General features: G+C 38.3%; 1 protein-coding gene across 2 annotated transcripts in view; it reads right to left on the bottom strand.

Moving 5' to 3' along the window:
• scai (suppressor of cancer cell invasion) overlaps positions 1 to 16,855 on the bottom strand; it is a 31,215-nt gene that overhangs the window by 9,219 nt on the left and 5,141 nt on the right. Inside the window, exons 3-13 of one of the 2 annotated variants that reach the window (XM_086301756.1) lie at positions 10,784 to 10,879; positions 10,578 to 10,664; positions 8,929 to 9,027; positions 7,750 to 7,846; positions 6,664 to 6,762; positions 6,314 to 6,466; positions 5,507 to 5,608; positions 4,498 to 4,599; positions 3,105 to 3,183; positions 734 to 833; positions 387 to 468 (exon numbers count right to left, since the gene is read on the bottom strand). In XM_086301756.1, the coding sequence (XP_086157882.1) occupies positions 387 to 468; positions 734 to 833; positions 3,105 to 3,183; positions 4,498 to 4,599; positions 5,507 to 5,608; positions 6,314 to 6,466; positions 6,664 to 6,762; positions 7,750 to 7,846; positions 8,929 to 9,027; positions 10,578 to 10,664; positions 10,784 to 10,879 (1,096 nt within the window). The remainder of the gene's footprint in view (positions 1 to 386; positions 469 to 733; positions 834 to 3,104; positions 3,184 to 4,497; positions 4,600 to 5,506; positions 5,609 to 6,313; positions 6,467 to 6,663; positions 6,763 to 7,749; positions 7,847 to 8,928; positions 9,028 to 10,577; positions 10,665 to 10,783; positions 10,880 to 16,855) is intronic. The other variant, XM_086301757.1, reaches the window with a different exon arrangement.

Here is a 16,855-nt window from a genome sequence, read left to right as displayed (position 1 = left end):
TCAACTTTGAGGCGAGTACTTGTTACTAATGGAGTGAAGAAAACTATTAATTGACATAAGATAGGGTGTTTGTTCATGCAATTTATGAAGGAGGCATGAGAAAGACCTAACAAACATTTTCAGTTACAGGTTTCAAGTTGGCCCTGTCATCATAACTTGCACATCCCCTGAATTAGAGGATCTCCCATGCAACCATATGTCCACTAGTGTTCAGCTGCCAACTACAAGGTGATGCGTAGTGAGCGAATTTCTTTTTATGCTGATTGGGCTTAAGTTGTGTTGTGAGGTGAGAAAAGATTCCCTCATCACATTTTTCCCTCCATTTGCCCATCAACAATTCCTCACCATTTAAACGTCTCTGAAATGGAAGGTCTTCACCTACATACCTTGTAGGCCGTGCTGTTTGAAGAATCCACAATGACAAAAAGAGGCTTCCGGGTGAAAGGGAATAAGTCTCCTGGATGAAGGCTGCAATATGCCAAGCAAATGTAACTCAGCAAACCCTCAGTGAGGTTCTGCACTTTTCAAGTAACATAGATAGATTCTTAGTAAGCTCTGTCACACATTATGACTTATGTAAACATATTTAGAGTCAGGCTTTCAGCACGAAAGCCTGAAAGTCATTTACTTATTAGTAAAAGTAATAGGTAAAATCACTTCCTCTGATTTTGGTTTAGATGCTGTCAACTGAATAAACAAAGCAAAGTTAGAAGTATTGCTAGGAAATTCTCACCAATGCATTTCCTTCTGGGCCTGATTCCTCTTCTGCACCGTCTCTCCATTCACCACATCTCGATTTGTATTCGTGAGAACTCCTCCAAAATCATATGGTCCTGTGGGAAAGGGTTAGACGCTTCTTTGGTGTAACTTGAAAAGACTGTATCGGTCATAAATATGCATTGGTAATGCTTGGTAGAAGCCACTGTCCACAACATCTTCAACCACCTGAGGTACAAATTCAACAGCATTCCAAGAGAGGCTAAGTATACTGAGTCTGAACGGACCTTGTTCTGCATTAGGGATGAGACTTGAGAACCGGTTCCCAGTAGTTCAATTTCTTTTAATTGTTAGTGTGCTTGCCTATTGATCCTGCTTAACGGTTTCATTTGCACTTGCTGTAAACAGCTGATTTCAGTTGTATATTGTTAAATGGTAATTATAAGACAATGCATTTCAGGTCATTTTAAAGTGAAATGCAAAAGTAATGTAACGAGTAGTGTAACAAATTACTTTCTCCTGGGAGTAATTAAGTAATGCACAATTTTACTTTTAATTGTAATAAACTTTAAATAATGACTCCCAACCCCGATCATAACAGAGGGGAAATACCTATATGTCTTTGATATACTGCTGAGCAATGGAGGTGACTCTCAAAACTGAGCCAATGGGGACTCAATGAGAATTGATAAGGAACCGAATAGTTAAATGAAGTTGAAAACGGAATCAGCTAAATTCTTATCAATTCCCATCCATATTCTAGATCCCCTTTGATGTGGCGGCAAAGTGATTGGTGCCTGGTGTGGTGGTAATCCATGAAGGGAGCCATCAAGCTGAAAAAGGAGTCCTGTTGGGCTTGATTAGCCTGTAACACATTGGAGGCAGTTGATGTCAGCAGGCCAAGCAGAACAAACTGTGGTGTGGGAGCGGTGAAGCCATGGAAAAAGATTTTTGGATGGACAAACCGTGAGGCGACTCAGGAGGGAACTATAGGGGCATCGTACTCCTCAGCCTTCCTGGGAAGGTCTATGCCAAAGGAAAGGAGAGTTTGTCCGTTAATTGAACCCAAGATTCAGGAGGAACAATGCGAGTTTTGTTCTGTGTCTGGGAACACTGAACCAGGACGTTATCCTCTCGAGGATATTCGAGTGTCTGTGGGAGTTTGCACAGCCAGTCTCCATGTGTTTTTTGGACTTGGAGAAGACATTTGACTATAACCCTATGGTACCCTATAGGGGGTGCTGTGTGAGTCAGGGTGTTCAGCCCATTGTTATGAGGAATCCAGTCCCTTGGTCTGTATTGCCGGCAATAAGTTTGACTTGTTTCTATTGGGTGCTGGACTCTCTCAGGGCTGCCCTTTGTCACGATTCTGTTCAGACTTTTTATGGGCAGAATATTGAGGTGTGGCCAAGTGGTGAAAGGCTTCCAGCTTGGTGACCTCAGAATTTCAGCTATGCTTTTTGTGCACGATGTGTTCACAATTGAGGAAAGAGGGGAGCAGGAGATCGACAGACAGATTGGAGCCGCAGCTGCAGTGATGCAGACATTATACCGGTACATGATGAAGAGAGAGGTGGACATGAAAGAGAAGCTGCGGATTTACCAGTTAATGAAGCCAAAGCTGAACCATGGACACAAGCAAAAGAACGAGATTGGGAGTAGAATCAGGGGAAATTAGCTTTCTCCAAAAGGTGGCTGGAGTCTCCATAGACGAGGAGTTCAGCCATCTGAGAGAGACTCAGATTAGAGCTGCTACTCCCCGAAAAGAGCCAGTTGAAGTGGCTCGGCTATCTGACAAGGACGCCTCCTGGATGCCTTATGGTTAAAGTGTTCTGCGTATGTCCTACTCGGAGAATGCCCTGGGGTAGAACCAGTAGGACACACTGGAGAGATTATACATCTCGGCGGGTCTAGGAAACCCCGAATAAATTGCAGGTGGTGGCTGGGGAGAAAAGAATCTGGGCTTCTCTGCTCACACTGCTGCCCCTGCGACCCAGCCCCCGATAAGCAGAAGAAAATGGAAGGCAGGACACGAGTGCTGCAAACATGCCTACTATAACAAAAAACTCTTGAAATGGCAGTGTTGCATTTGCTGTTGTCTCTAATTTATTGTTATTAGTTACATCCATGACTTTGCTTGAATGTTTTTTAAAAACTTTACATCAGATAAAACCTGGAAGCCTGTCTCACGAACCAGACATTTTTGACTTTTTCAAGACATTTCATCAGATTTCTTTCACGTATTTTCACTTTTACTTCCTACCACAAACATGTGCTAACAGCTGTAATGACATTACTGATCTCCACTCCGAATCGGTCTATTATCGTATTCAGAAATTCCATGAAATTACAGACAAAAAAAACAAAACAAAAAAAGAAAAACATACCCTCATAATCTGAATGCCCAGTAGGGAAGACTCCAGTAGCTGACAGGTAGATGAGCAGAACACTGTTAGCAGGTAGCTCCTGGAAATAAAAGTGGTAAGATAAAAAAATTAAGTCACAAATTCAAGTATTTCATTTTACTATAACTACTAATCTTAAATAATTTACAGCGCATGATAACCGAAAAACTCCATTCAATTCAGTTGAAATTATATAGCGCCAATTCACAACCACGTCTGTCTGAGTATGATAATACAAGCTTGGCACACCCATTTTTTAGACAGTTTCTCCCATTCTTCTTTGTAGAACCTTTCGAGCTCAGGTTGGACAGGAAGGGTTGGGGCAAAGACATTTTCAGATCTTTTCAGAGACGTTCAATCGGGTTCAGGTCTAGGCTCTGGCTGGGTCGTGACTCCTTTGTTATCGTGACTGTGTGCGTAGGGTCGCTGTCCTGTTGGAAGATGAGCCTTCACCCCAGACCAGGGTCCAGAGTGCTCTAGAGCACATTACCATCCAAGATATCTATGTACATTGCTACAATCATCTTGCCTTCAAGTCAGACTAGTCTCCCAGTTGCTGGTGCCAAAAACATCCCCGTACCATGATGCTGCCACAACCATGATTCTCTACAGGTATGGTAATGACCAAGTGCTGAACAGTACCTGGTTTCCTCCAGACATGATACTCAGGCCAAAGAGTTCAATCTTTGCTTCATCAGAACAGAAAATATTGTATCTCATGGCCTAAAAGGCACTTGAAGGACTCCAGGTGGGTTGTCATGTGCCTTTTCTGAGGAAAGGCTTCCATCCAGCCACGTTACCACACAGGCCTTAATAGTTGAGTGCTGCAGAAATGATTGTGCTTCTGCAAGGTTATTCTCTCTCCACAGAGCAATGTTGGAGCTCTGTCAGAGTGAGCATAGGGTTCTTGGTCACCTCCTCAACTAAGGTTCTTCTACCCCGAATGCCAGGAAGCCACAATTAGGAAGAGTTCAGGTGGTTCCAAACTTTTTCTATTTGTGAGTGATAGAGGCCACTTTGCTCATTGGGACGTTCAATGCTGCAGATATTTTTCTGCACACTTTCTCAGATCTGTACCTCGATACCATCCTAACTCAGAGGTCTACAAATGATTCCTCACACTCCATGGATTTGTTTGGGCTCTGACATCAATCATGCCCAATCCAATCCCACCGATTTACCTGATTTACTGACTTGAGTGGATATATATATGTTCCCTTTATGAGCTTAACTTGAAAACAATGCCCAGATAGCAGTGGAAAGAAGTGAGGATATAAACATTAACAATGCAAATAATGTAAATATATAATACATCTTGGAGATAAAAATCTCAACTTATTGAATATTTATTGAGGAAACCTGCGATCATACTGACCTTAAAAGAGGCAGACAAGAAAGTAAAAAGCTGGCTGAAGGTTGGCTTATACAGCAAATACTTGTGAGGGTTTTCTCTCTTCGCTGGCTTTTCGTTGGGTTCCTGTGGAGAAACATCACACAAAACATTGCATGTGTAAAGAAAAGATTGTTAAAACCTTATGTAAATGCAAGTGAAATCAAAAGGCTTCTAGGCCCGGGGCTGAGGCACACTGCTGTGTGTACAGGTGTATTATGTGGTTTTATGATCCCTATACATTATAAATGTATAAGCCATTTGTGCATTTATACATGTGGTACAGTAATAGTATCTTCATTAACAGACAAGCAGATTGGGATTGGACAGTAAATGTGTTCTTGTGCAAATCTATACAGTTTATACAGAGGAACAGTTTGTGCTGTGGATAAATCCTATCAGAGACTCACGCGATGGACATGCGTCAACCAGCATGCAGCCTGTTTCAGTTGCTCCTGTATTTTTAATCCATACTTTAAACTTTTTCCTTACTGTCTTTGTCTTTTACTTATTATTGTAGCATGTTAGTTTGTTTTCAATAGTTTTCTCTCAAACATGTGGGTTGAGAAAGTTTTTCTTCTCCTTGTTGCCGCAGAACTATTACTTTCATTGAGGAATGGGATTGCGGCATGGCAGTTACACACCACACGCTCTGTGGCTGAAATGGATGCAGAGGTGGGGGACAGATAGAGCGGGAGGGAGACCGTAATAAAGTGGAGGCTTCAAGCAATGAAGAGCTTTAAGCTGAGTCTCCCATGTAGTATAATGGGGAATGTTAGGTCGCTAGCAAACAAGCTGCATGAGCCAACAGCACTTGCCTGGAGTCAGAGAAGCCTGATGTGCTTCACTGAGTCATGGATTAACCAGGATATTCCAGATGACAATGCATCTGTGGAAGGCTTCCATACTGTTTGGGCCAACATGGACAAGTGGTAAAGCAGGAAGGAGGGGGGCTTGCCCATTATTACCACTACACGATGTGCCTGACACTCACCATCGTTCCTTGCTTGGAGGTCTGTGTGGCCAGGTTTACTGGTTCCCTCTCCAAAGCTTGAAGCATGCGGAACATATCTATGGTTAACTCACTGAACTTCACCTAAAATAAATGACAAAACAATATTAATATATCAAGTTACTGTTTCAGCCTTCATTGTGGTTTGAAAAATTATTCAAAGTCACACACAAACACAATTGTTTGCCATACACAGAAAAATGAGAGCCCTCAAAGATAAATCAGTGCTGCAGTTATAATGAAAATGAAACAAAAACAACTACTGGTTATATTGTAATCTTCTCCTACAAAGTTTGACAAATATTTTAGTTTTTTGGGTCATAACAGCCAGGAGTGAGCAGTGCAAATACTATCAGCACTTCAGAAACTGAATGTTAGTGTAAACTGCACAGAAAGCAGAAAAAGATCAGATCAGAGGCCCAGAGAGAGGACGTATATGAAATAATAAAATAATCCATCCATCCATATTACTTGAGAGTCAATGTCTCAAGTTTTCTCTGAAAAGAGTTGCAGCAATTGTGGAAATAGAAATATATTGCTTTTCTAGTCTTAGTACCCAGTTAAGGCACTTTAGATTACAAATAACATTTAACTAGAACATGCATGCAGTATCCAAAGGAAACCACAAAGGTACATTGAGGAACATGCAACTTCTACATCGAAAGACCCCAGCCAGGTTTCAAGCCTTCTTGCTGTGAGGCAACAGTGCCGATCATTGCACCACCATGCTGCTCATGCTGATGTGTGTTAAGTTTGAGAAACCATGAATCAGATTTAGTGGGTTAGAACCTGGTTGTTACTGTTGCCGATGATTAGTGCGTCAGCAAGGATGAGCTGCCCAACCACCATGCCTTGTTCCAGTGGAGGCACACTTCCCTCCTGCAGCCGATTGCTGATGGTGACGACAGAATTGTTGTCGTTCAGAACTACCACAGGATCTGCCTGTTACAGACAAACAATTGAAGAAGAGCAGTTGAAGAAATAGTGCGGATCCAGTATATCACCCAGCAGGCAAGAGGAAGAACAGAGACTTCTCTGTTTACCTGTATGTGCACAAACATGACAATTATAATATAATGAATAAATTACTAACATAATGAAATAACATCAAACAGTATTAGGCTTGGATGGTTATTTACCTCTATAAAAGCTGCCACTTCCTGCAGAACCAGGTTCCACTCCAACTGGTCCTCTGTGTTGAAACGCTGTGTGTAGTCTTCAATTTCCTCAGATAACTCCTGCAGATGGCAGATAGGCAGGAAGAGCAATAAGAGGTGTCATGAAAAAAAACGAACAGTTTTGAATTTTTACACAATCATAAAAGTAAATCGTGAACAAAATTCATGAAGTAGACTACCTCATTCACATTTACAGGGAGAAAAAACCCAAAATATTAGCACAGTTCAATACAATATCTGCAGCTCCTTAGATCTAGAAAATATTCTAACGTTAAAAAAAAAAGAGAGAACCTAAAAGAGAGATTTGCAAAACCTGTTAATGGTACCTCAACATGTACAAAGTGTTGATCTTTGACAACACGAGCAACATACCCAATAATGATAACATACTTTCTATTACAAATTAAGAAAATACACTTCTCAGCAAAAACAATAAAACCACTGACAGGTGAATGAATTTACATTGATTGCTGTGTTTTGACTTGTTTAATTGAGAAAGATAAGGCTTAACATAAGAAAACTTGGCTTATGGTATTCATGTAGATACTACTCCGACTTGCACAACCTACCTAAACATTTTGAAGACCATGCACAACCCTCTTGATGCGAGTGGCCTCATTACTAACTACTAAGCTATTAGTCCAAAACCAAGACACTTACCTTTTCCTCCTCACCCAATTCAGCTTAATATTAAGGGGGATTTTTTTTAAGCATTATAATACAGCATCTTCAACTTTGAAGGTATTGAGTGGACTGTAGACAGGTACTACACTTGGCAAATTATAGTTTCGACTATTACAAAATGGTTTTCCCTTATAGGTACACTTTGACTGTTTCTTCCTTTATTTAGCTGTTTTTGGCCCCTTTTTTTAACTCTATAACATGCCTTTCGTTCTAGTATTAGTAGTCGATATACACATTAATACAAAGTTATCACTTTGTAATTATAGTCATGTGAATGTACCTCATTATTAAAACTGTTACCTAATGACTGAAACCCTGCATACCAAGCTGTAATATAAAGTACTAACAATATGGCTTCCATACCTTCACCAAAACTTTGACAAGGTCCATCTTGTTTAAAAGTAAACAGACGACTATGTAGCGAGCATAATAACGAAGCTTCTTCACTACTAATTCAGGCCTGATGAAAGACAAGAAAAGACAATATGAGCGGGCAAACACAAACAAATCAACATAAAGCACTATCACAGTTGAAGCAGTGTTTATTAAATTGACTGGAGCCACCAAATGGTTCACCCTGTGTTTCTTAAGACTCCAATAAACATTTTTGTCTTTTCAACAAATATTTGATGTAAATATCTACACTCTGGGAGCGTGAAAAGAGAAATTTTGCTCATTTTTGGGAAAAAAAGACATCAGATCGTGCACACTCACATAAAAAGGCGAGTTTCACACATAATATGACTCTTACACACTTAAATGATCCCCAAGAGTGCAGTCCAGTCCGCTCAGACACATTATCAAATAATGATTAAATGGAGATAAAAATCTATAAAGAATGTTATACACTTAAAAATGTAACAGTACAAGAACAAATAGCACAAGAGCTTAATGCTGCAGAAATTCATTAATCTTGGGATTTAGCATAACGAGCAAAAAATTAGACATTTTAATTCCAGTTAATTATTTCAACGCTGAGGGAAATCTTGGTGCTGCTGTTTATATCAAATGTGATAGCTGCACGTTAGAGCTCTGAAAGCTTAAACTGGATCATTTTAAACATTCTAGGTTACTAGTAGCTGCAGTTCCAACTGTGTAAAAGAGACTTGGCAGCAGATTATAATAAATTATAACATTTATATATTTACAGCTGGGCAACAACTTGCACATTTGAGACATGTTTGCCCAGCGGGGAACCTAAATTGCGCTTAAAACATGGTGCAAATAAAAAAAAAATCAGTGAAATGTGGAGGTTCCAGACGACTAAACTGAAACATAACCTACTCCTAGTAGGTTATGCCTGGAGCATAAGTCACCATGGTGACCCAGCCAGGTAATAAGAAAGCCACTTTCACACATAGTTGACAAAGTAGTACACCCCTCTGAATCAGCAATCATACTAACTTCATTGGGAGTTTTTTCGTAGTATGATCTCATTTCTTAATAAGGTAAATTTAAACAGGCTTATTATACATAACGTTTAAAGACATCTTACAAAAACTGCAACTTACACTACTTTAACAAAAAATATCTGGAGCTTACCTGTCCTCTTTGTTGACCTGAAAGTAGTAGGAGCGCTGACGAATGGCTGAGTAGAATGAAAAGGCCTCATTCAGGTAACTTGTTTCTGAGGTACGAAGGCTGTCAACAAAGAGGAATACATATTTCAAATTTGCATCTTTTTAAACAAATCTGCAAGTGGTGATTGATAAATTGAACGAATGCAGCAGCATTCATTTGCTTTTCTGTGTTTAGTTTTGACACCAGGGACAATGAGCTGAGCTGTTTGCGGCTACCTGAGAGCTCTCAAAGTTTCATAACATACCAGATCTAACATGTATTCACTGTTTTACTTCAATGATAAAACAAACAAACAAACAAAAAAACATAAAGATGTGAAAACTGGACTAATGTGATCTCTTTTCTATCGTCTTACAGTAGAGCTGTCTAGAGATTCTTTGCTCTAAACCAGGGCTGCCCAATCCCGGTCCTCGAGAGCTACTATCCTGCAGCTTTTAGATGCATCCCTACTCCAACACAGCTGAATCAAATGGTTTGATTACCTCTTCAGCATGCCATCATGTTTGGCAAAGGCCTGATAACAAGCCATTCATTTGATTCAGCTGTGTGGGAACAAGGATGCATCTAAAAGCTGCAGGACGGTAGCTCTCGAGGACCGGGATTGGGCACCCCTGCTCTAAACCTTTTCTAGTTGGAATTTCCACAAACCACTGATTTCTGTTTTTCCCCTAATTTTTAATTTGGATTACATTCTCTAAAGCACTTCCTGAGTTCTGTGTTTGAACAGCTCTACATAAATAAACATTGCTTGCTTGCAGTTAAGTAATGCAATATTTAAAGTTATAATGACTAGAATACTCAAAGTAGTAACAAGAAGTGGATAAATATGGGCACTTCCATTGTGGTGACAGACTAGCTTTTTCAGATGTAGTTGCCACTGAATTAAATTATCATTATTTTTTTTTTAAGGAGTGCATTTAAGGAGTTTTGTGGGCTGTAAAAACAGTGTTTGGACGTTTCCTGCTTATGCAGAAGTGGCTAATTTCATCATGCCCAACACTTTGCCAGTTCTTTTTTTTTTCCCTTAACGGTTGCTGGAAAAAACCTTCTAGGTGCAGTAGGGATGGGAAAGATTTCAGTTTGTGTGCAGGAGGAGTAAAATAGTGGTGCAGGCTGCGGCGTGTATAAGGACATAATTTTTTGTTTTTATTGCACAAAAAGAAAATTGCGCGATGGTAAAGTGGAGACTGCATCCAATACAGTAACATCTGCATTGTGCTGCTAACAAAACTTCAGATCTTTGCAAGCGCCTGCACAGACAGCATGCTATCGCTAAGCCAGCCAAGAACAATAATTCTATGTTAGTGTTTGATATTTTAGTGTACTGTCGTTTTCTCAAAGAATGTACGTGATGCTGAAATAAAATCAGTGGCAAGTCTTCATGAAAACGGTAAAATATACTGTCGTCTTCCACCATCTGAGTTAGGGAAGGTATGCTGATACTAAACAGACATGGAATTTTCGGGACCCTATGTTGGGACCCCAATAAGCAGTCCACTTCATTCAAAAGGCAACAACACATGTATCCTACCTGATGACTACCCTATCCTTAGTCAAATTAATAATGCTGCAAAACATTGATACATGACTCAGGAGGCCCTGTCACTTACTAGTAGTGGTAATAAAGCTGTCCAATTTTGGATGCAACTTCACCAATCTGCCATCTCTTCAGTCCATACCGACTGTCCAGAACCTGCCTGTCAGTAAGTATACAAAGATGTCAAACTTAACATTGAGACAGTGATAAAACCAACCCTTAGAAAGAAAAAAGAACATTCTTCATTCAAGTATTTAAACGGTACAAGAAAAAAATAACCTGTGTTGTTGCTGGAATTTCCATAGCTTAGTGTAGACGTCAAAGGTCCGCCCAAAGTAGGACTGCCACTGCTTGTGTCCATATTGAGGAAGGTCTCTGCAGCAAAAGACGGCATAAAAGAGGAAAGAGAAGGCAAGAAAAGCACACAAAAAATTCAACTGATTGTGCTCAGCCTTTCAAACAAACTCCAATAAAAAGAACAGTGAAAACATTCGTGAAACAGAGTTGTTAGCACTCTTGGTGCTTTTTGTGACCCCAGTTACTTTTTTTTGTTCAAGGAAAAGCGATGACCTTTTTGTTCCATTACATGCAACACACATTATACAAATTTGTACAGAAATGGGGCGTCTTTTTACCCAGAGCTCAGTAATTATTTGAAAACTATTTTTTCAATTGCAACGATGCCTTCCAGTGACCGGTTTTTGAGAAAAGTGATTATTAAGCCACATTTAGTGTTGCAAAGATGCTCTCTGTTTGTCTTGAGTTTTACATCCAGCATATCCCTTCCTGAAAGCTCAAGGATATCTCACATGTTCAGCTTACAATTATCCTTGTCTTATCACTCGAAGGCCACACACACCGGGCAGCTTAAAGCCTTACCTTAAAATGTTAATGAATGCTATTAATTAGATTTTCCTTTCTTCATGCTCCAATATTCAACCAGTAAAATGTGCTAAACAGCTTTTTAAAGCAGGTTAACAATTACAGTAAATAAAATGACACCATGCTGCACATTGTTATTAGCTATGGTTAATTTTCAAACCTTTTCAAGCTTTTAAATTTTCAAGGTAAACTTAAAATACACTTTTTATTCTCATAAAACCACCATGCACTAAAGACAGAAAACTACAATAAATGCACATTAACTGAGACAAAACCCTACATGGATAGCATACATAATTAGTGTATTCTGATACACACATATGAGAATATATTGATGGTATTAAATTTGATCCTAGCTGATCTCTTCTTACAATGCTCACACGCCAACATTACTACAGTGAATGGTGAACAACCAAAATTAAACTGGATGTTTAACAATAGTGCTTCATATTTCAACAATACTCTGAATTTGTGCGCCCTCTAAATCCTAACTTTGACCTGATGACCCGCTCCCTCTGTCAATGATTCAAATGTGACCAAAAGGCAGCGTCAGCCCTGACTAATGCATCACAAACCCAGTGCGTCACTCTCATCTCAGAACAAAACAAGCAGAAGGCACCAGGGTACAAAAGGATGGCTGGCTGATTATCTAGCTCATAAGACGCTTTCACAATACTTCACTCATAATTTTTAAACATACAATATGATTATTGTATGAGTATTGCAATAACATATACTGAGATTTATCACCTTTTCTAAAAAATAATAATAAAATAAATTATGTCCTAAAAGTTAATCTGTTTTATCCAGTAAGATGAAGTTATGATGGGCATTATTGTAAGAGCCAGGAAGCAGGCACTTTCAGTCCTGCCTGTCTGTAAAATTAACAGAAAGTATTAATTTACCAGGATAACACAATAACTTGTGTCTGAAAAGTATTATGTTTCTCTTTTCATCTTAAAGTCCCAGATTTAAGCTGAAATAAAAATCATTCTATTAGCAACTAGACATAAACAGTGGCAGCCTACCTTACCAACCTTGATCAATAACAAAAATATGGTGCCAAGCCACCAGAAACACAGAAAAACAAACAGTAGGGCTAGAATGTTTTAGAGATTTCCCAACTTCCAGCCATTAACCACAATCGCTAGATCCCTGGCTGTACGAGACTGCATGCCAAAGATCCTTGGGCAAGATACAAACCCCAAGTTGCTCTCCGGTGCAACGACTGGAGTGAGCATGTCTCTTTTCACACCTTTCAGTCTTTAACTTATTAATGGGATGCTTTTGCAGACTGTGAGTACATTTGAAAATAGCAAAATGAAGCACCAACATCGGTCATGGCTTTGGTTTATATCTGTGTCAGTTTTTCATTCAGCAGAACAGAGTCACTAAGAGCTAGGCTTCAAAAGGCAATATGAGCTAAAATTTTACTATTGGAAAAGTAAATGCAAGTTAACTTCGAAACTTTTCATAAAAACTGGGAGTACCCAACATATCCATGTCAGTCGGGGGCCTGGCCCCATTTTGTACTCAATTTCTTAGTGTCAGTTCTGGCCAGCTTGGCTTATATCAAATGGCAGGTTTACCAACTCAGCAGGAAAACTCCTGCTACTCCAGATGGCCAGTCTCTGTTTATTCAACAGTTTTTCTGAAGCTTTCTGAAGCTGTGATAGCCACTCTAACAATATCGCAAGAAACAAATCCAAAAGAAATGTGACTAGGAATGCATCTGAGGACTAGATTAAGTGTAAACTACAATATCTTGCTTCGTGTATGACAAAAAGAAAACAAGCAACCTTAAGAACCAAGTAAGGCCAAGGCTTCAGTCAGGGTGATTTGTGTAGTTGCCATTTTTTGAATTGTTGTGAGCAGCATGACCCTTGTCAGTTTTTTGTTGGTTTTTTTTTTTTTACAACTCCAACAGCAAACTCTAATCTTAGAATCTTTTCTAGATGTAAGGAATTGTGTACAAAAGACAAAAGTGTAAAAAAACCAAAGAGCTTCTACGCTTAAGCGCTTTAAAGCTTTGCTGTATTGATGACAGCTTTGTACATGCTTGGCAACATCTTAACATTCAGCTTCTCACCCAGAATGGGTAGTGTTATTGATAAAATTTCTTCCTTTCTTATTGTGTGTTCAGACCCAACACAAATGGCACTTTTAGATCCAATAAAGGACTAGATGTTACAATCCCAGTCTACAGCATAAAATCCTCTTCTGTTGTTACATTGTATTTATATTAAGTCACATCGAAACAAACAAACAAACCACAGTAACAATTTTGCAAATAAAAAGCGTGAGTAGTTACTTTTGCTGTGATTTTATGCACGGGACAAAGTAACAGTAACTTTATTAAGATGTGGATTGCCGTCTAATTGGGTCTGCCTGTTTTGGACATATTAATTTGTCCTCCTTTTAGTAGATTGCCTAACTCATGCCTGAAATGAACAGGCTACTTCTATGCTTATAAATAAATTACTTAGTGAAAAATCTAGGACCAGTACTGCTTCTTGATCTCAGGAGTTCTGCTCAGAGTGTGAGGGACACTTCTTTTTCCTTCTGTAACATTCAGTAAGCTGCAGCAAGTAAATGGTAAATGGCCTGTATTTATATAGCGCCTAACTAGTCCCTAAGGACCCCAAAGCGCTTTACATATCCAGTCATCCACCCATTCACACACACATTCACACATTCACACACTGGTGATGGTAAGCTACATTGTAGCCACAGCCACCCTGGGGCGCACTGACAGAGGCGAGGCTGCCGGACACTGGCGCCACCGGGCCCTCAGAAACATCATAGAGACATCATTTTGCTTCTAGCTTTCTCTCTAAGTGATCATCTCACTTGTAAAATGTAAATAAAAGCGCAGTTGGTATCTTTGATTTATGTCCGTGATCATTCTGTCAGCTGACATTGCGGACGAGAAGAAGCAGCATAACAAGAAGGTGGAACATAAAATGCAATTGGGGCAAACTCCAACAACGGGTGGAAATGAATCCACTAAAATGGCTTGCACTCTATAGCAATCACAATTAGTTTCTAAAGAGTGTAAATAGGTCAGCAATGCTCAGCTGATAACTGCTTCAGTTATAAAATCTTTCAAACTTCAAATCAGGAAAGTACGACAAATAGCCATAAGTGGCATGAGTTAGTTAATTGTGTTGATGCATAAATGTTGCCCATCCCGTTTCCAAGATATACGTTTATAAGAAAGATATTAAAGATTGGAGATCGCTAGTGATTATGTCAACATTAGCCATGGCTCTCACTCTAGATGAATCACAGAGATTATATCTCTTAAAACGGGAACCTTCATTCATTTTTTCAGCAGAAGACTAATAGCAAAGACATACAGGAAAGCGCCTAAAGGACATCCCTGTTTCACCCCACTGGAAACATTAAAAGGTTCACTCAAAAAGCCATTTACTTTTACTTACACAATGGACTTTTATGAAAATTCACATATGTCTATATCACTGTCTACAAGTAGGAATGTGAAACATAAACGCTTTCTTTTGATGCAAACCTATATAAAGAAGCCTGTGTCATTGCCAGTATATACAATTTCTCTTAAAGTTATCTCACATCTGAAGACTACAAGTCTATTTTTATCAATAATGACATACACATCATTAACTCCATTCATTAGAATTTTAGCTAATATTTTATAATCCACATTCCTTATAGATTGCTGCCTGTAATTATTTAAATTTTGATTTGATTTTGATTTTATTGATTAGCATTCAAATTCAAATCTCAGTGAAAACAGTGAAAAAAAAAACAAACAAACAGTGAAAACAGAACAAAAATCTACCATAAAGAAAGAAAGCATGAGACAAGGCTAATCAAAAGGTATTGGCTGAAGCATTTGCTTATTACGCCAACCCTTTTCACAAAATATCTTTTTGTATGCAGCTCCTGTACACAGGGCTTGAAGAAAATAATAAAACAAAGCAAAAACCAAACAAACAAACAAACAAACAAACAAAACAACAAAGAAAAAAAACAAAAAACTTTCCACCTTAGATAAGTAACTACATCAAAGCAAAAGAATCAAGAGGTTTTTTTCTTTCCTCCTTTTTGCTCTTTTCATTCTTGATTTATATATTTTTCTATTACTCTATTTTTAAACATGTTTTTAAACAAGGAAAATGAACTACACCTTTTTAAATCACTGTCATAACTATTCCACAGGTTAACTCCTCTAACAGAAACACATCTCTGCTTTATATTTGTCCTTATCTTGTTTTTTTTAAAGAAATCTGTTCCCCTTAAGTCATATTGACTCTCTCTGACTTTGAACAGCTTCTGAGTACTGGGGCAAAGCAAGTTATTTTGTGCTTTATACATTATCTGTGCCATTTTATATTCAACTAAATCATAAAATTTCAGGGTATTCAGATTAATAAACAAAATGTTAGTTGGTTCTATATAGTTTGATTGGTTTATAATTCTTATAGCTTTTTTTTGTAACTTGAAAATATGAAGAGTGTTCGTTTTATATGCATTACCCCATATCTCCAGACAGTAAGTCATATATGGAAGCAACAGAGTACAATAAAGTGTGTATAATGTTTTTTTGTTCAGGACATGCTTTGTTTTATAGAGAATAGCAATGGTTTTTGACATTTTTGTTTTCACGTGGTTTATATGAGACTTCCAACTCAGCTTATCATCAATTATCACTCCAAGAAATTTATTTTCGTACACTCTTTCAATTTCAATTCCATTAACCCTTATTTTAGATACATTTTTCATTTGTCTAGTGCCAAAAATAATCAATTTTGTTTTCTTTATATTTAATGATAACTTATTTACATCAAACCAGTTTTTTAATATATTTAACTCCTTTTCCGCTGTAGTCAGAAGCTGTTCTAAGTTTTTACCTGAGCAGTACAGAGTGGTATCATCAGCAAACAATACACATTTTAACAGTTTGGAAACACTACATATGTCATTTATATATAATATAAATAATTTAGGGCCCAGAACACAGCCCTGAGGAACACCACAAGTTACCTTCAACTGCTTAGATTTTACATTATTGAATTCGACATATTGATATCTTTCATCCAGGTAACTTTTCATCCACTTGTATGCTATCCCTCTTATGCCATATCTCTCTAGTTTATTCATTAATATAGAATGATCAATTGTATCAAACGCCTTTTTTAAGTCTATAAAAACACCAACAGTATATTCCTTATTATCTATTGCATTAGATATCCCTTCAACAAGTTCCATCACTGCCATTGAAGTGGACCTTTTCACTCTAAAGCCATATTGGTTATCACTTAGGAGATTATGCTTCTCAATATATTTATCAAGTCTATTAACAAATAACTTTTCTAAAATTTTTGAGAACTGTGGGAGTAGTGATATTGGCCTATAATTGGTAAACTGACATCTCTCTCCGTTTTTTTTTGGATTGGAATAACTTTTGCTATTTTCATTTGTGAGGGA

Source organism: Aulonocara sp. 'chitande type north' Nkhata Bay, linkage group LG7, assembly GCF_057382095.1.
Source record: "Aulonocara sp. 'chitande type north' Nkhata Bay isolate Kocher_YH1m ecotype deep benthic linkage group LG7, A_spYH_male_GT1.1, whole genome shotgun sequence".
NCBI lineage: Eukaryota > Metazoa > Chordata > Actinopteri > Cichliformes > Cichlidae > Aulonocara > Aulonocara sp. 'chitande type north' Nkhata Bay.
The sequence above is the reverse complement of the archived record's forward strand: the minus strand, read 5'-3'. Positions and strand labels throughout refer to the sequence as shown.